Source organism: Pteropus alecto, unplaced genomic scaffold (genome assembly GCF_000325575.1).
Source record: "Pteropus alecto unplaced genomic scaffold, ASM32557v1 scaffold78, whole genome shotgun sequence".
Classification (NCBI taxonomy): Eukaryota; Metazoa; Chordata; class Mammalia; order Chiroptera; family Pteropodidae; genus Pteropus; species Pteropus alecto.
Genome location: NW_006443124.1, coordinates 8,437,061 through 8,453,597, shown reverse-complemented (window position 1 = coordinate 8,453,597; position 16,537 = coordinate 8,437,061). Strand labels below are relative to the sequence as shown.

The 16,537-nt window shown below is 49.1% G+C and overlaps 1 protein-coding gene and 1 pseudogene across 2 annotated transcripts in view; both read left to right on the top strand.

Annotated features, from left to right (window-relative positions):
* Window positions 1–9,647, top strand: part of TGFBI (transforming growth factor beta induced) — a 32,750-nt gene extending 23,103 nt beyond the window's left edge. The window contains exons 9-17 of one of the 2 annotated variants that reach the window (XM_006923098.2): window positions 81–218; window positions 832–977; window positions 1,781–1,917; window positions 2,716–2,846; window positions 5,179–5,303; window positions 6,525–6,627; window positions 7,208–7,287; window positions 8,367–8,391; window positions 9,013–9,647. In XM_006923098.2, coding sequence (XP_006923160.1) covers window positions 81–218; window positions 832–977; window positions 1,781–1,917; window positions 2,716–2,846; window positions 5,179–5,303; window positions 6,525–6,627; window positions 7,208–7,287; window positions 8,367–8,391; window positions 9,013–9,053 — 926 coding nt within the window. In that variant the 3' untranslated portion in view covers window positions 9,054–9,647. The remainder of the gene's footprint in view (window positions 1–80; window positions 219–831; window positions 978–1,780; window positions 1,918–2,715; window positions 2,847–5,178; window positions 5,304–6,524; window positions 6,628–7,207; window positions 7,288–8,366; window positions 8,392–9,012) is intronic. The other variant, XM_006923099.3, reaches the window with a different exon arrangement.
* LOC112471993 lies at window positions 8,681–8,799 on the top strand (annotated as a pseudogene).
* Window positions 9,648–16,537: the final 6,890 nt, after the last annotated feature.

The following is a 16,537-nucleotide window of genomic DNA, read 5'->3' as shown; positions in this document are numbered from 1 at the left end:
TACGTCATGCTCTGGGGTGGACAAACGATAAATGGAAACAGCACATTTAACTTTTGAACCTACTTTCTCCTTCCTTGTAGCCAAGACATTATTTGAGTTGGCTGCAGAGTCTGATGTTTCCACCGCCATTGACCTTTTCAAACAAGCAGGCCTCAGCACTCATCTCTCTGGAAATGAGCGGTTGACTCTCTTGGCCCCGCTGAATTCTGTCTTCAAAGGTAATGCGGGGACGGCATCCCTGTGAGTGTGCCGCAGGGGGCAGCTGCCCCCCACCCCCCCATCTCCTCCGCCACACCCTCCCTGATTTATAGCACCCTGTGGAACAGCAACACTCCCACCCAGCTCAACCGAAAGCAGATGTGGCTTCACCAGGAACTTAAGAGGCGCTGCTGTTTCGTTTGGCAAAGCAGAGAATGCATTTGGGGCTCTGGTCCTCAGCATTCAAGAGTCTGCAGCTGTCGGGAGAACGGAGCACTCCCCTGCCTTTTTATTTGCTGGGTCCATTGCCAGTGTGATGGTCAGGCGGTCAGAGCAAAGACACAGCTGAGTTTTGGCCACAGGGAAGGCGGAGAAGGGGGCCACGTTGTGTCTGGGCCTTCCCCTCCCTCATAGGCCAAAACTCCAAACCTTCTCGGTTATCTGGACCTTTTTGCATTTTTTTTTCTTCTTAATTCATAGAAGATGCCAGACGTTAAGGAATATTGCAGCTTCACTTAATTTCTCAGTCTCCATTTCCAAAGTCCAGGAGGGCTGGGCTTTTCTCCGCGTTTGTCTCTCCTTCTCTTCCTCTCCGGAGCATGCCTCTGGGCCTGACGGCACCTTCCCTTGCAGATGGAACCCCTCGCATTGATGCCCGGACGAAGAATTTGCTTATGAACCACATGATCAAAGATCAGCTGGCCTCCAAATATCTGTACCACGGACAGACCCTGGACACCCTGGGCGGCAAAAAACTGAGAGTTTTTGTTTATCGTAATGTAAGTTTTGGATCCTAAATCCTCCTCCTTCTTTGTCTCAGGTCTAAAACTGGAGGCTGTATTAGGTTGAAAAAAACAAGTACTCAGTAATCAGGAGCTTGCTTGAGAAATGGTTTCTAATAAGGAAGGGAGGAATTTCCGGAAAGTATATCTGAAATCAAAATGAAGTCCTGCAGAAGGATTAGAAGCTCCTTTTCTGGAGGACTTTGGGAGCGGACCTGTCTAACCTGGCTGGATAGGCAGCAGTCCACCCGGAACTCAGAGTGGTGAACAAGGGCAGAGGGATGGAGGGAGGGGATCCCTCAGTTTATGTGAAGGGAAACCCCCTGAGCTGAGGCACAGCCCTCCTTGGTCCAAAGGTTCTCCTCCCTTCTCCTGTCCCCTCTCTCTCTTCAAACCCAGTGTTATTCTGGAATATCAGGCAGGAAGCGCCACACAACAGAGCCCTTGCTGGAGACCAGTCAGCAGCATTTGACTCAAGATGGTTGTCATCTGTTAAATAAATAAATCAAAAGACTCCATCTATTTATTTGATCAGTATCGATAGACCTCACATGTAACATGATATTCTCATGATGGGGCCTCTGTGTAACTTTACTGGGGCCCCTGGAGCCCTTCTTTCCTTAAGGAACACCATTTTTATGTTTTTCTTTCCTGGAGAAAATACATCGTTTTATCCTGGTCTTGAAAACGCACCCCTATATGTATTTATTGATGTTTGTGGAGGAAGCCATCAGCACAAGTTAGGGGGCTTCTGCTTGGGGGGATAACCTGCCCTCTCTCTGCCCACCCGCTTTGTGCAGAGCCTGTGCATCGAGAACAGCTGTATTGCTGCCCACGACAAGAGGGGGAGGTTTGGAACCCTGTTCACCATGGACCGGGTGCTGACGCCCCCAATGGGGACCATCATGGATGTCTTGAAGGGGGACAATCGCTTCAGGTAACTAACCCCATCCCTGGGCAGGCCTTCTGCCAGGTGGTCATGCTGGGGAGGATGCTGGGCCTCAGCTACCTGTTAAGTTGCCCCCTCCCTCGGTGGGTCAGTGAGCACTAGTGGTACCCTGACGTGACCTTCCAGGCTGGGGATGTGGGAAGGATGAGGATTACCTTGAAAGCGGAAGTTGAAAAGAAGGTTTACATCTGGGAACGTCATCCTCACATCCATGGGGAGCAGGGAAGGACTCCATCTTTACTACTGAAGGGCAAGGAAAACATCACACCCTCATTTTAAAGTCCCACGTGAACTGAGAACACCTGATTTTGAGTGTATGTGACTCTCGCTCTGCACAGTATCTACTAATTAAATTGCACCTGAAGATTCCTTACCGCTCCCTCTCAGGCTCCTTGCCTCACTTTTCTCCATTTCTGACTTCCTTGCTCGCCACTGGGTGCTGTGACATTGAGTGTTTCCTGTCACTTGAGTTCGGCCACCTGCACAAGAGTCTGGGAGACTGTGCACCCTCCGCCCTGCCCAGAATCGCATCCCCAGGGCCCAGTGGCTCAGCCAGTCTCTGGGTCCATGCCGCTGGCCTCTGCCTTCCTCCTTCCCCCTCTGGCCTTTGCCTTCTGGCCATTTAACTGAGCTTAGCATTTACGAGAGAAGATACAGACCGGAGTGGTCCCTTTTTGTGCCTGGCGGGGAGGTGAATCCCAGTGCTCTGGGCTCCACCTACCCTCAGTGGTGAGGTATATGACGGCCCCCACAGGCAGGTGACATTTTCTGTGTGCGTACCCACAGCATGCTGGTCGCCGCCATCCAGTCTGCAGGGCTGACGGAGACACTCAACCGGGAAGGGGTCTACACTGTCTTTGCTCCCACGGACGAGGCCTTCCAAGCCATGCCACCAGAAGAACTGAACAAACTCTTGGGTAAAGGCCAACTTAAGTACATTTTTCAGCTTTTCCAAAGTAACCGTATTGGTCAGGGTCCCAGCAGGAAACCGCTGGCACATTACAAAGGGTTTGACTGAAAGAAATTTAATGACAAGACTGTTGGCTTCTAGAATGAAGGAACTAGCAAACGGTGATGGCACCCAGGGACCAACAATCATAGGAAACCTTTATCGCCCCAGGCCTGGGGAGTTGGATGAGGGACACAGAACAGGGCCAGAGCCACATATAGCTGCTGTCAGAACCGTGGCCACTACATACCTCAGCCCCATTCTCTTCCCTCTGCCTGCCAGCCTCCTGTCAGCTGGTTACAGGAGGGTGGGTGAGGGAGCCTGAAAGATACCTTTCACAGTTGTCAGCCTTCCCGGGTACCAAACAAGGCAGAGAAGAGCAGAAAGGAATTCAGGGTGGATAAAAACAAGCCCAGTCACTGAGACATGGCTTCTACTCAGGACCTCTGAGAACAGTGATAATGAAGTCATTTACCTGCATCACCTGTCCCTCAGGATAAAAGCTTTACCAAGAAGCTAGTCATGGCCCTGAGAAATGTAGTTGAGGATGTTTGAGAGGAAATCTAGTAGTCAAGAGCTTGGGCTCCCAGGTTACCTTAAAGCAGATTCAAATCCTGGCTCTGGCATTTAGCTGCTGAGTGACATTGAGCAAGTTGCTTAACCTCTCTGAGCCTCCATTTTCCCATTAGAAAAACGAAGATGGTAAGAGTACATTGCTCAGTGTGTTGCGAGGATTAAATTAGGTGCTCCCCATGGTGCTGGACACACGTCCTTCATCAGTAATGGCTGTGCTGGTGGGGAGGTATCACGGGGTTGTGATGTCGAATTCTGATTTCATGTCCATGAGAGATGCTTCCTCCCATCACAGAAAGGTGAGCCTGAAGAGGAGGAGGAGGAAGGAAGGAAGGACCTTGGCCAAACCTCGGGGCCCACATAGTCTGTACCTCCCTCTTCACTCTGGAACAGAATAGAAAGTTCAGGTTGCAGGCGGCTGTGAGCTGGACTTGTGTCCTGTTTAATTTCTTTATTGCTAAATGAATGCCTGTGTCTATGATACTGACGTATGTTCCTGAGAAGAGGGGAGAAGTTCGTGCTGAACATAAACTTTCCACCCTCTTCTGTCCAGCAGGGATGGAATATTCCCCAGGTGGCCTGAGCCTGCTCGACTTCTGTTTCATTTTCGGCTGTGTGAGAGCAGAGGAGGGGAGTGGGCAAAGCTTGCCAAATATGCCCTTCCTCAGGCCTGCGGGCACGATTAGACTCCAGCACTCCTGGGGGATGGAGGGCTGGCCAGGTGTTAGCAGTCATTCCAGGTGTTAGATATCTCGGAAGAGAGAGGCCCCTGGCACCTCAGGGGTCAGCTTGGCTCAGCACCCCCAGGCAGTGTTTCTATGGAAAGGGAACTCTTGCCAGCTCCAGGTTGTGGGTGTTGGAAATCACTCGGTACCCGTGGCTGCATCGCATGGATTTGTCAGTAACCAAGTGAATTCTCTAAAATGCTTTAAAACTTCCTCCATTCTCAGTTTCAAGATGCTGGAAATAGCCATCCATAAGCCCTAGGGAGGTCTAGCCATTTGGCTGGTAATGTGAGTATCAGGGGCAGCCTTGATGTCAATGAAATGAAAGGGCAGCTGGCAACTTGAAGACTTGCCTCCCACACTTAATTCGGGAAATGCCTGTGCACCTTTATGAGCAATCAGATGTTTTCCCCAGTTGGTGGAGAAGCTGATGTGGCCTGGAAGGAATGTTGAGACGTGAGGAGGAGGGACGCTGCGGCGGGAATCCCCCCTCGGCCTGACCTCATCGGCTCCATAGCTCCTCCAGATTGCAGCTGTCGACTCTTTTAAGTTCTCCCTTCAGGAAATAGCCGTCTCAGAATATGCATTTGAGAGTAGAATGTGTAAATATTTCACTACTGTGTTATAACCATCAGGAGCCACACTGATGATGAAATGTCCCAGATGCTAGTGCTGGAAATGTCCCTGGCTTTCCAAGCAAATATTTAGCTCATGGAAACATGAGTCATACTCACAGAGGAGTATGGATTAACTCCTTCTCAGCATCACAGAGAGCAACCCACCAGCTATAGGGGAGAGTCACGGCCTCATTTCCCTGGTCATTACACAGATGGCGGGATCGAGGGCCGAGCACACAGCGAGTGCTCAATGAATATGTATTAGCGAGGCAGAGAGTTCTCCATCTCAGGGGTGACCACTTGCATCCTCTCCTCTGGGCCCTCCTTGACCATGCCAATTACCAACCTTAGGATTAACTCTGCTTTCTTTCCCACAAACCTGCAGGCAATGCCAAGGAGCTTGCCAACATCCTGAAATACCACATTGGCGACGAAATCCTGGTTAGCGGAGGCATCGGGCCCCTGGTGCGTCTGAAGTCTCTCCAAGGCGACAAGCTAGAAGTCAGCTCGGTGAGTGTCTGGAAATTTAAAAGCTGGCTGCGCTCTGCTACCAAGGTTCCAGGGGCACATCTCATCCCTGGGATGGCATTAGACACACGCACAGTCTTTAAGACACATCTTGAATCTCTGAATGCATGTTGTCTATAGAAAGAAAGAAAATAGAAAAGGATTTTCAGGAAAATCAAATGAGACTGTGCTTAAACGTGACTAAGAACGTCCAGATTTGCAGTGGAATAAAGCATCTGATTGACATCTGGGTGAGGCTATTAGATCTTCCTGCCCTTAAGGAGATGTTAGGCAATTACTTGTGTGCATTGAGAAATCAGTCCCCAGTTCCCTTCCCATACTCCCCACCCCCACCACCCCCAAATTCAGGGCTTACTGAGCTGCACCATGAACCAGACCATGCCAAGAGACTTTTCTTCTGATGCTTGGTCTGTGGGCCTTCCCTTGCTCTGCATGTTCCACTTTGGAACTGCCTCAGAGGACCCCAGCTCCAAGGCAGCCCAGCTCTGGGAAGCTGCCAATGGCCTCCTCGGCTGCACCAGCAAGGCCACTGACCCCCTTGTGGGGGAACCACTCTTCCGGTGTACAACTGGCTCATCTCCTGCTTCCTGCTCACTCCTGACCTCAGCCATTCCTTTGCTCATCGGTTTCTCTCCAGAACATAGGAAGGCATGCAGAGAGGCAGGTATACGATGCAGGTTCTCTGAGAGTCTCCCAGCTTTTAGATTTAGGGTGTCGGGTCCTGTCTGTCACGGGCTTCAGTTCACCCTTCCTCTTTGGGTTTGATACATAGGTCATTCAGGAAGGCCTGAGATAGATTTACCCTGGGTGTAATTCCTGTGAGAAAATCCTACGTAGGAGAAGTGGAAAGAGCCTTTACCCAGAGCTGGAGGCCCAGCTTCTGTCCCCATCCTTCTCACCTACTTAGTGTAAAGGGGACACTTGGCCTCTATTGAGTTTCAGTTTCCTCTTCTGCTAAGTGGAACATTAATATCTGCCTTCTCAATATCCATTGCTGTGAAGACAAAGTGAGTAACACACAAGCATTTTGTAAGTTACAATATTGAGTCCACACAAGGGATTAGAATGAATCCACCAGGGACTGTTCCTTTCATCAGAGTATCCCCAACACTTAGCAAAGGATCTGGCATCCAGAAGCTCTCAGTAAACATTTGCTGAATGAATGAAATAAATATACGTTCAACAATTGTCTCTTTCTCCCAGAAAAACAGTGCGGTGTGTGTCAATAAGGAACCTGTTGCTGAATCTGACATCATGGCCACAAATGGCGTGGTCTATGCCATCTCCAGTGTCCTGCAGCCTCCAGGTAAGGCCCTGACGTATCCCATTCCCACTCACTCTGCAGCTGGCCCTTCTCTGCACATAGCAGCTGGTGTTCGATCGAAAAACTCTTCTGAGCAAAAGTAAGAATAAAGTGCGACATGCAAACTGAGCCGCCGTGGACGGCGTCACTGTGGCTGATCGAAAATGAATTAGGAACTGTCGTTTCAAAGGCGCTACACCAAGGAACACAAGGACAGATCTCTCTTTGCTGAATTTCCTGGCTGTCTCAGCCCCACTCAGACACAGCCCAGTTGTTTGTCACAAGTGGATGCATTGAACGTGGTTCAAAGCACCCCTCTTACAGCACTGCGCCTTATGGGAGCTCTCTTTACCTCCAGAAAAGTTGAAGTTGAGGCCAGGCTCTACCCTCGCTTGTGCATTCACCTTTCTTTGCACTCTCTCCCCAGGGGCCAAATTCTGCCCTGAGTTAGGAAAGTTATAAAGGAAAACTTCATTGGAAAATGTGAGCCAGAAAGCCCAACAATGCCCCTCACTCATAACTGTTATGAATGACATGCTAATAGTTTCTCTCTCACCGAAGCTGCCTTTTCCTTCTTCTCCAGCCAACAGACCTCAGGAACGAGGGGATGAACTTGCAGACTCTGCACTTGAAATCTTCAAACAGGCATCAGCATTTTCCAGGGTAAGATGCCTGCTAGGCTCGTCCTTGGCCTGAGCAGCCCTGGGTCCTCTTTTTGGGCCCTTGGAGAAGGCTCTTTGGACCCCTGTCTTTCTCAGCGGCTCTCCCAGGGCAGTCTCAAAACTTCTTCCCACTCCCATTGGAGCATCCTTAGCCCTGGCCTATGTGAGGTCAGGGCAAAGATCCCAAGCATCCCCTGCTCCTTCTGTGGGCAACACCCAAGCCTTTAAACTGGGGCCCCTGAGCACCAGTCTGTGGGGAAGCCACTGCTGTGAGAACAGATACAGCTCTAGAATCTATCTGTCCGAGGAGGGCAACCCATCCTGGATTTGCCTTATGACGGCCTGGCCTGCCCTAAGCCTGGACCTCCAAGTCACTCTTCTGTTTTCCATGACATGGTCCCGCTTGGGTGATGCTGGGGCTTCCTGGGTAGTAGTGTGAGTTCTGGATACAGAACAGGCTGTGTGTGGAGCCTCCCTTCCTTGCCTCAGCCCCACCTCCCTCTCAGACCCTCTGAATCTTTGCATGCTTCTCCTCCTGCTCCCCACCTTGCCCACGGCCCAGGAGCCCCTACTCAGGCTCCTTTGCTGCTTCTCATTAGGTAGAGCCCCTTGGGAATATGAGGCATCTAACGGGTTTGCATTTCAAGAGAAAAGGCTACAAGAGTCGGTCCTTAACCCCAGAGGCCTGCAGCTGAAACATGTCACTTTACTTCTGAACAGAGGTGTCTCCTTAGCACCCCTCAGCAAAAGGTTCTTGTCCCTGAGCTCCTACTCCCAAGAGCTTCCCCCTGTGCAATCCCAGCTCCCCAAGCTCCAGGCTGGTGTCTCAGTGGAAGCCAGGCTTTGGGGTCTCCCAGGAGTGTCCACCTTAGACTCTACTCGGTAGGAGTTTGCACATCACTCAGGGATGCTGAGGCCAACTGAGAGGCTCCCCAGGGCCCAGCAGTTCCATGTCTCCCTTCCTCTTTCTCATCCCTAACATTCATTCTGACTAGAGGTGGCAGTGGGCGAAGCCACTCCCATGAGCAGGTGCAGGTGTAACTTTCACCAGAAAACCTGACACCTTATGTTTTCTTTCAGGCAACCCAGAGCTCTGTGAAACTAGGTAAGTCTGGTCTGGGCTTGAATTCCCCATAGACTCGTTTGGGCCTTACCCTCAAGCAGGCCATGCCTACCATCTGCCGTATGTAGATAAAAACATCACGGTGCAATAAAGCAGGCCAGGCTTTGGGGGTCGGGTGCAGAACACCCAATTTCCTTCTCTCTAGGATGGAGATAATAAGAGTACCAACCTTTTAGGGCTGATGTGAGTGTTTGGCTTTGGGAGCCTGGGAATATTGCACAGGGGCTTGGCAGGAGCCCATGGTGAGGACACAGTTCCAAGCTGGTAGACGTACTACGGCTATGCCACCCTGAACGTGCCCGATCTTGTCTGATCTCGGAAGCCAAGCAGGGTCGAGCCTGGTTAGTACTTGGATAGGAGACCACCTTGGAATACCAAGTGCTGTAGGAGTTTAAAAAAAAAAAAAAAAAACAAGCTGGTAGACGCAGAAAATCCTAGTTCAGAACCTCACTGAGTAAGAGAGGAAGTTTCACAAACCACACAGCACCTGCTGAGTGTGGCAGTAGGAGTCCGCTTGGCCCCCGTGCTCATGAATCTGACGATGTCTTAGGCAGACATGGGGAAGCCCGCATCATTTTCACCTTCCAAACTTCTCTCTTTCAGCCCCTGTCTATCAGCGGTTATTAGAGAGGATGAAGCATTAGTACGAAGAACCGCAGAGGGAATGCACTGCTGCAGCTCCTCGCCAGTTTCTCTGTTTGCCAAAGAGACTGTTCTCGAAACCAGATATCACACTTCCATGTACATGGGCCGCACCATAATGAGATCTGAGCCTTGGGTGGGTTGGGGGAGGAGGGAGAAAGATGCTGTACTTTTAGATTTTGTTCCCCCTGAACATGGCTGTTCACCCACTGCCTGCAGAGACCTGGATGTCGCTGCCTGACATTTACTTCCAGGAAGGACCACTCCCAAAATGTGGAATTCCCGCCTATGCCAAGTGCTCTGGAAAAGGGAGCCGAAGTTTGTGGAGCTCCCAAAACATGAATCAAGCAATCCAGCGTCATGTGGGAGTCTTGGCACAGATTTTGTAAAGCTCTTTCACAGCTGGAGAAATGGCATCATTATAAGCTATGAATTGAACTGCTCTGTCAAACATGTCTCAAGCCTATGCATGGCTTGGACACTTCTGTGTGGCCCAGTCCAGATAGAGGAGAGAGGGTAGGTAGAGCATGCAGAGCCCAGAATTTCCCAGGTGTGGCAGAGCCATGGTGTGTTTGTAATAAAACCAAAGAAACATGCCCGTGTGGAGAGGGACTGTGTGCTGGCCTGGGCATTCACCAGGGACGGGTTTCTGTTCCTCAGGGCTGTGATGCTGCTTCATACTGAGACTGCACCTGAGAGCAGCTCAGCAGAGAGCATGGAGGTTGGTCTGGTCCTCACATACCCCGACAGCACACGAGATTTGAACCTGACTTTGTTGAACTTGTGTCCATTTCAGTTTCCATGAGCCCTGGGGCCTCGAGTCCTCCGTTTTCACTTCACCAGCAACTTTACTTCTCTTATTGGCCCAAGGCATCCGTCTTGCCTTCCAGTATTGTGACTCTGTGAAGTAGTTGCCCATAGTTCCATTATGCAGATGAAGAGACTGAGGCTCAGGAGAGGGAGAACCACTGGTAACACAGAAAATGGCTGAGCTGGGCCAGCAGCCCAAGCCTTCTGACCCCCAGAGGCCATTTGACAAGCAAGCAAGTCCCAGTTTTCCCGGGTCATACCCTCTATTCGGACCCACATTCAAATCCCGTTCCCTGCTCCTTTGTGTTCTCCATCTCAAACCATCCTCAGCGTTGAGAGGCTAGTGTGGCCATGGCACCATTGCTCCCTCCTTTGTGGCCTTGGGTCTGGCACTTAACCTCTCAGTGCCTCTGTTTCCTCACCTGTAATGGGAATGACCGTTACATCTCCTTCAGAGGTCCACTGTGAAGGTGAAGCAAAATGATGCTTATAAAATGCTTGGCACAGGATTAGGTATTATTGGTATTATTCTCATGCTATTTAAGACTGCTCAGGATCAGTGCAGCTGAGAATCTTTTTTGTGTCTTTTCCAAAGGCAGCACACTTGTCTGGAAAATGGTTCAGCCCAGCCCTCCCACACTTCACTCTGCCAAGGCTGACTCACTCCAGCAGGCGGAGCTCATTACACTTAATGGACCTAATGACCCAAAGGTGGCGATGTGTGCAGTGCCACTGCTGGCCTGCCCACTGCTGGGAACAGCGCAGTGGCCTAGCAGATGGCCCCTCCCTTCCATAGCCTCCAGTCTGGGGAAAAACACATGACATGTCACCCAATAAAGTCATTCATTCATTTATTCTACAGATAGAAAATCGTTCATCAGCCAATGGCACTATCGCCTGCATATCCATGTGGACTTGGAAGGACAATTCTATGGTTCTGTGCAGATAATGGAGTCTGGGGAAGTTGAGGCTGGGAGCCGGGACACCCAGGAGCTCCCAGAGTCGGGGTAGTTGAGAGGAGTGGAAGGAGCTAACCTGGTAAGCTGTCAGACGGGGTGAGAGAGGCAGCCTGTGTGTGCCTGGTTTGTCATTTTCCCACAGCTCTGCCCTGCTCACTGCCCGGCAGTCAAACCAGCTTGGGTTGCCAGTGATGCCTTAGCTCACGCTAGGTGTGCTGCAGCTCCGCTTCACGTTCAGCGCCCAAAACACACTTTATAAGATGACATTGGAACCCGAAGAAGTGACTAGTGTAACTTTTAAAGATCTTTTATTTTTAAATAAAAATCACCCCAAGATTCCTTAAAAATGTCAAACCCCCCTGCATCTGTCCCTTCGACCTCTGCCCTGCCCCCACCCAACCTCCCTAACAATGGGGGTCAGGCTAAGTATTAGGTGCTGCCATCTGGAGATGGACTTTCAGAGCTGAGGGGTCAGCCCCTGCCTGTTTCCGGGTGGATGACTGCTGGAGGGAGGTGTACGCCTGCCTGTGCCCCACTTGGTCAGAAGGCCAGAGGGCAGCCCAAGCCAGATAGAGGTTGTCTAGGCCTTTCTGAGCCTAGACTGCTGAGCACCAACCAGGAGAAGGAAGGAGAGGGAGAAGGGAAAGGGGCTCTGCTTGGTCATTCTGTCTCTGCTGTCATTCTGGGGCTACCAGGCCTCTGGGGTGTGGAGAAGACTGCAAAGACCCTCAGCATGAGGGCCCAACGGTCTTCTAGGCTGGGATGTGCCATCTGCACACAGGATGTCTAGACCTGACCTGTCCAACTGACGGGACAGCTCAGCTGTGGGAACGGAGGAGGAGCCACTGCACTGAGCCTAAATGCATGATTTTTCTACACCTGACATCAGTCCTATAAAATGGGTGAGTGCTAGTAGAACTTTCATTTTACTGCTGTGGAAATGGAAGCTTAAAGAGGCAAAGCAGTTCGCTGGGTCACAGAATCGGAAAAGGCTGGAACACAAATCAGGCCCAAGTGACTCCAGACCCTATACTCTTACCCACTCTATTCCTTCTGTCCCACTACACAGTCCATTGAGGAGGCCCCCCAGGCAGCCTTGGGCAAGTTGGACATGAGTCCCAGGGTAGCCAGCAAGGGCTCGAAAACCTCACCCCTCTTGAGAAGCCCCAGGCAGCCTGGTCTCTGCTAGTACAGCCTCGCTCATAACTTGTTTACATGTTGCTGGTGGGCTGGGAGAGGGACCCACACAACCATGGATGCCTCAGCCACATGGGTGACAGCTAAGAAGAGAGGGAAGAGATTCTCACGCAGAGGAAAATACCTCTGTGTTTAAAACCATAATTCAATGTCATGCTCTGAAAGGAGCTGCCTGGAATATTGTGCTCAGAAGTTTTCCAGAGCCAGGAGAGAGGGCCATGGAATGAGGGACGGGCCCAACGTCTTGTCCAGAGAAGTCATGTGGGGCCGTTCTGGCCATCCCTGCCTGGTGAAGAAAGAAACATCTACTCTCTGGGGTCCTTTGGCCAAAGCCCACACTAAAGCAGTTCAGAGAATAAGTGATGGGGCAGTGGGACACACACACACACACACACACACACACACACACACACACACACTCTCTCTCTCTCTCGCTCTCTCTCTCTCTCTCTCTCTCTCTCTCTCTCTCTCTCTCTCCCCCTCTCTCTTCTATAGGCCTAAGAGGTCTAAGACAGCCTCAAGCATAGATAACTCAACTCACACTCCACACCCTCTCCTGGGTGGGGAGAGGACTCTGAGACCTGCAGGAGGAAGGCTGTGCGCTTGCCCACAAGAACCTTCCAGCTCTGGCCTCAGGCCTGTGGTGGGCTGGCCCCACAGAGTCAACTACACCCCAACCAGCTGCTTTGTCCCTGCCAGCCAGACGAAGCTTGCCATCAGTGGGACAGGCAGTGGAGCTGACATGGAAACCTGAAGGATGAGGGGGCTGGGGAAGAGAATTCGGGCTGAAAGAGCAGTGTGCCATCTCTGAGGCGAGTGCTAGGGAGGTGTGTGTGGCCACAGTGGAGAAAGTAGAGAAAATTCCCCTGGTGAGATATCTGAGAGGCAGACAATGCCAGGCCTTGTGGACTGTGGTAAGAATTTTAGACATTATACTTAGGACAATCAGAAGCCACGAGAGGGTTTTAGTTGGGGAAAAGAATTGGGGAGAAGTGTGCCATGATCAGATTTTTATTGCAGTAAAATATAAACAGTATGAAATTAATCATTTTAACCATTTTTAAGCGTACAGTTCAGTGATATTAAATACATTCAGAGTGTTGTGCAACAAATCTCCAGAATTATTTTCGTCTTGCAAAACTGAAACTATATCCATTTAAACACCGATTCCTCATTCTGCCTCGCCCCCAGCTCCTGGTAACTGTGGTTTGGCCTTCCGTTTCACTATTGTAGGTATGTCCTTCATACAAATAGAATCATACCGTATTTGTCCTTGTGTGACTGGCTTATTTTACTTAGAACGCCTTCAAGGTTCATCCATGTTATTGCATGTGTCATCATTTCCTTCATTTTTAAGTCTAACTAACATTCCATTGTTTATATACCACATTTTGTTCATCCATTCATCCCTTAATGGACAGTGGATTGCTTCCACCTTCAGGCTACTGTGAATATAACTGCTATGAACACGGGTGTACAAATATCCGTACAAGTTCCTGCTTTCAATTCTTTTGGATATATACCCAGAAGTGGAATTGCTGGATCATATGGTAATTCTATTTTTAATGTTTTGAGGAACTGCCATACTGTTGTTCACAGTGGCTGCACCATTTCACATTCTCACTAACAGTACACATGGGTTCCAATTTTTCCACATTCTCATCAACACTTGCTATTTTCTGTTTCTTGATAATAGCCAACCTAATAGTTGTGAAGTGATATCTCATTGTTTTGATTTCATTTTGTTCCCTAGTGAGTGATGCTAAGCATCTTTTCATGTGCTTATCAGCCACTTGTATATCTTCTTCGACGAGATTGCTATTCAAATCTTTATCCATTTTTGAATTTGGTTATTTGCTTTTCTATTGTTGAGTTTTAGGAGTTCTTTATATATCCTGGATTTGAATCCCTTAAAAAAATGTATGACTTGCAAATATTTTCTCCCATTCTGTGGGTTGCCTTTTTACTCTGTTGATAGTGCCCTTTGATGCATAACAATTTTTAACTTTGATGAAGTTAAAATTTACCTATTTTTTTCTTTTATTCCCTATGCCTTTCATGTCATATGCAAGAAATCGTTGCCAAATCCAATGTTTCCCCCTATGTTTTCTTTTTCAAGTTTTATAGTATTAGCTTTACATTTAGGTCTTTGGTCCTTTTAGAGTTAATTTTTGCGTATGGTGTAAGGTAATGGTCCAACTTCATTCTTTCGCATGTAGATATCCAGTTTTTCCAGCATTTATTCAAGAGATTGTCCATTCTCCATTGAATTATCTTGGCACTTTTTGTTTTGAAAATCATTTGACCATATATGTGAGGATTTATTTCTGGGATGTCTGTTCTATTGGTCTATATGTCAATCTTTATGTCAGTACCATCCTATTTTGATTACTGTAGTTTTGTAGTGAGTTTTGAAATCAATAAGTATGAGTTATCCAACTTTGTTCTCTTTCAGGATTGTTTTGGCTATTCACGGTTGGTTAAGACTATGAATTTTAGAATGGGTCTTTCTATTTCTGCAAAAAAAAAAAAAAATCACGGTGATTTTCATAAGGATTACGTTAAATTTGTAGCACTTCCCGAAGCCTATTGCTTTGGGAAGAGGTCAGGCCTGAGATGGGTGTTTGAGAGTCATCAAATATAGATATTATTCAAAAACAGTGACTAGGCGAGACCATCTAGGGAGAATATAGGTAAAGAAGAGTGCCTGGGACAGAGCCCTGGGCTGCTCTGGCATCTAGAGGCCTGGTAGAGGAAGGGAAACCTGCAAAAGGGCCTGAGAAGTTGGATGTGGACTCCTGGATGCCAAGGTAGGAGGGCCTTTAGGAAGGAAGGAACACCAACTGTGTTAAATTATTGGTGTGCCGTTGGATTTGGTTACATGAATGTCATCAGTAACCTTGACAAGAGCATTCTCAGGGGAGGCAAGAGGACTGCATCTGGAGAGTGAGGGAAACAGGGTGAGAAGGGTACATTTTCTGGTTTGAGTGTTTGAAAGGATGTCATTTTCAGGGTTTGAGAACCCCAAATGTGAACAAATAACTAGAAATAATCTAGTCATTCATTCTCGCCCTTCATACCTGGATCGGAAGCCCTGTGCATTCATCATCATCACAGTCCTAATAACATACATGGAGTAATTTCTCACTTCCTTTTGGGCTTTCCCCTGCTATGGGGTGAGCTACTCTGTGGTAGGGATTCTGTCCCACTCCTGCGTATCAGCACTTTTGCACAGGGCCTGGCACACAGTTTTCAAAAGGTGTAATCCCGGGGCCTGGTTTCCAGAGAACAAATGGCTCCTTCATTCAGGAAGGTGGGCTCAGGCCCCTGTTGCTGTATGAAAAGGAAGAGGAGGCCTCCCAGACACTTGGGGTATCCTTCTAGGGGCTCTTGTGAATGTGGGTTGGAGGAAGCTTACACTCAGTGCTCTCCTCAGGGCTCCCGTAGAAAAGCAGAGGGTGGCCTTGTGGGCATCACCATCCCCAGGGCAGCCTGCCTGCCCGGCTCTGCTTCTGACCACTTTGGCTAAGAAGACACCCTAACTGAGAGAGGGCACCCATACATAGGTCAGCAGGCCTCTGGTCAAGGAGAACTTCTGGGTCTAGAGAACAGAAAAATAGCTGCTTAATTACACAGCTGACTGAGTCACTTCATCTTGAACAGGTGACCCAACTCTCTTATCTAGCCCCTGTGGGGAGAAAGTTTCATGCTTTGAGTTTTCCCCATTTCCCAGATCCTCTTCCTTCAGTTCTGTTACAAAGAAGAAATCCTGAGATTTGGGAACGGCAGGGAAAGTCATCTGATTAAACATCCTCTTTTGGGTAGAAATGAGTTTTCAAGTGAACAGATGGAAAACCGCTCTCTTTCCTGTCAGTGAGGCCAGTGAGTCCCTATGGCTTCTTGGCAACGGCTCCTAAATAATTCAAGTTCAAGGAAGCCGTCCGCACTCAGGGACCTTTCCCTGATGCCAGCTCTCAGTAGGGCTCCCAGAAGTGGACGGTGAGGGGAACAGCCCTGCTGGAGATTAAGGCTTAGTAAAAACTCAGTGGAGGGAGGGGAGTGAAAATGGGCTAAGGTGTAAGCGCACCTGTTTTTTTTGTTCTTTATTCATGCCAGGAGCAGCTCCTCAGAACATGCCTGAGAATGCAGGAAAAATAGACTCTGAATTGCCCAGAAGCAGCCTGAAAACCCAGCCTTCCTTTGAGAGGCAATGCCTTCATTCAGATCCTATTGACTTCCAGCCTAGAGTGGGGATTCCTAATAAAACCAGGCAATCCTGACAAAAACTGGGGACTCTGTCCTCAGGAAAATGCACAGATACCTACAACACGTGGTTTTGATGACTGACCGTTTCTCCTCGAGCCCTACTCTAAAATACACTTCACACAGACCTGAGTTCGGCAGCACTGCCCACTTCATGAGTGCAGCAAGCAAGTCCTCTGCTCCTAAAGCATCTACTTAGACACACAGCAGGTCGTCAGTAAATATAGAATGAATAGGCCATCGAACCACAGCAGTTT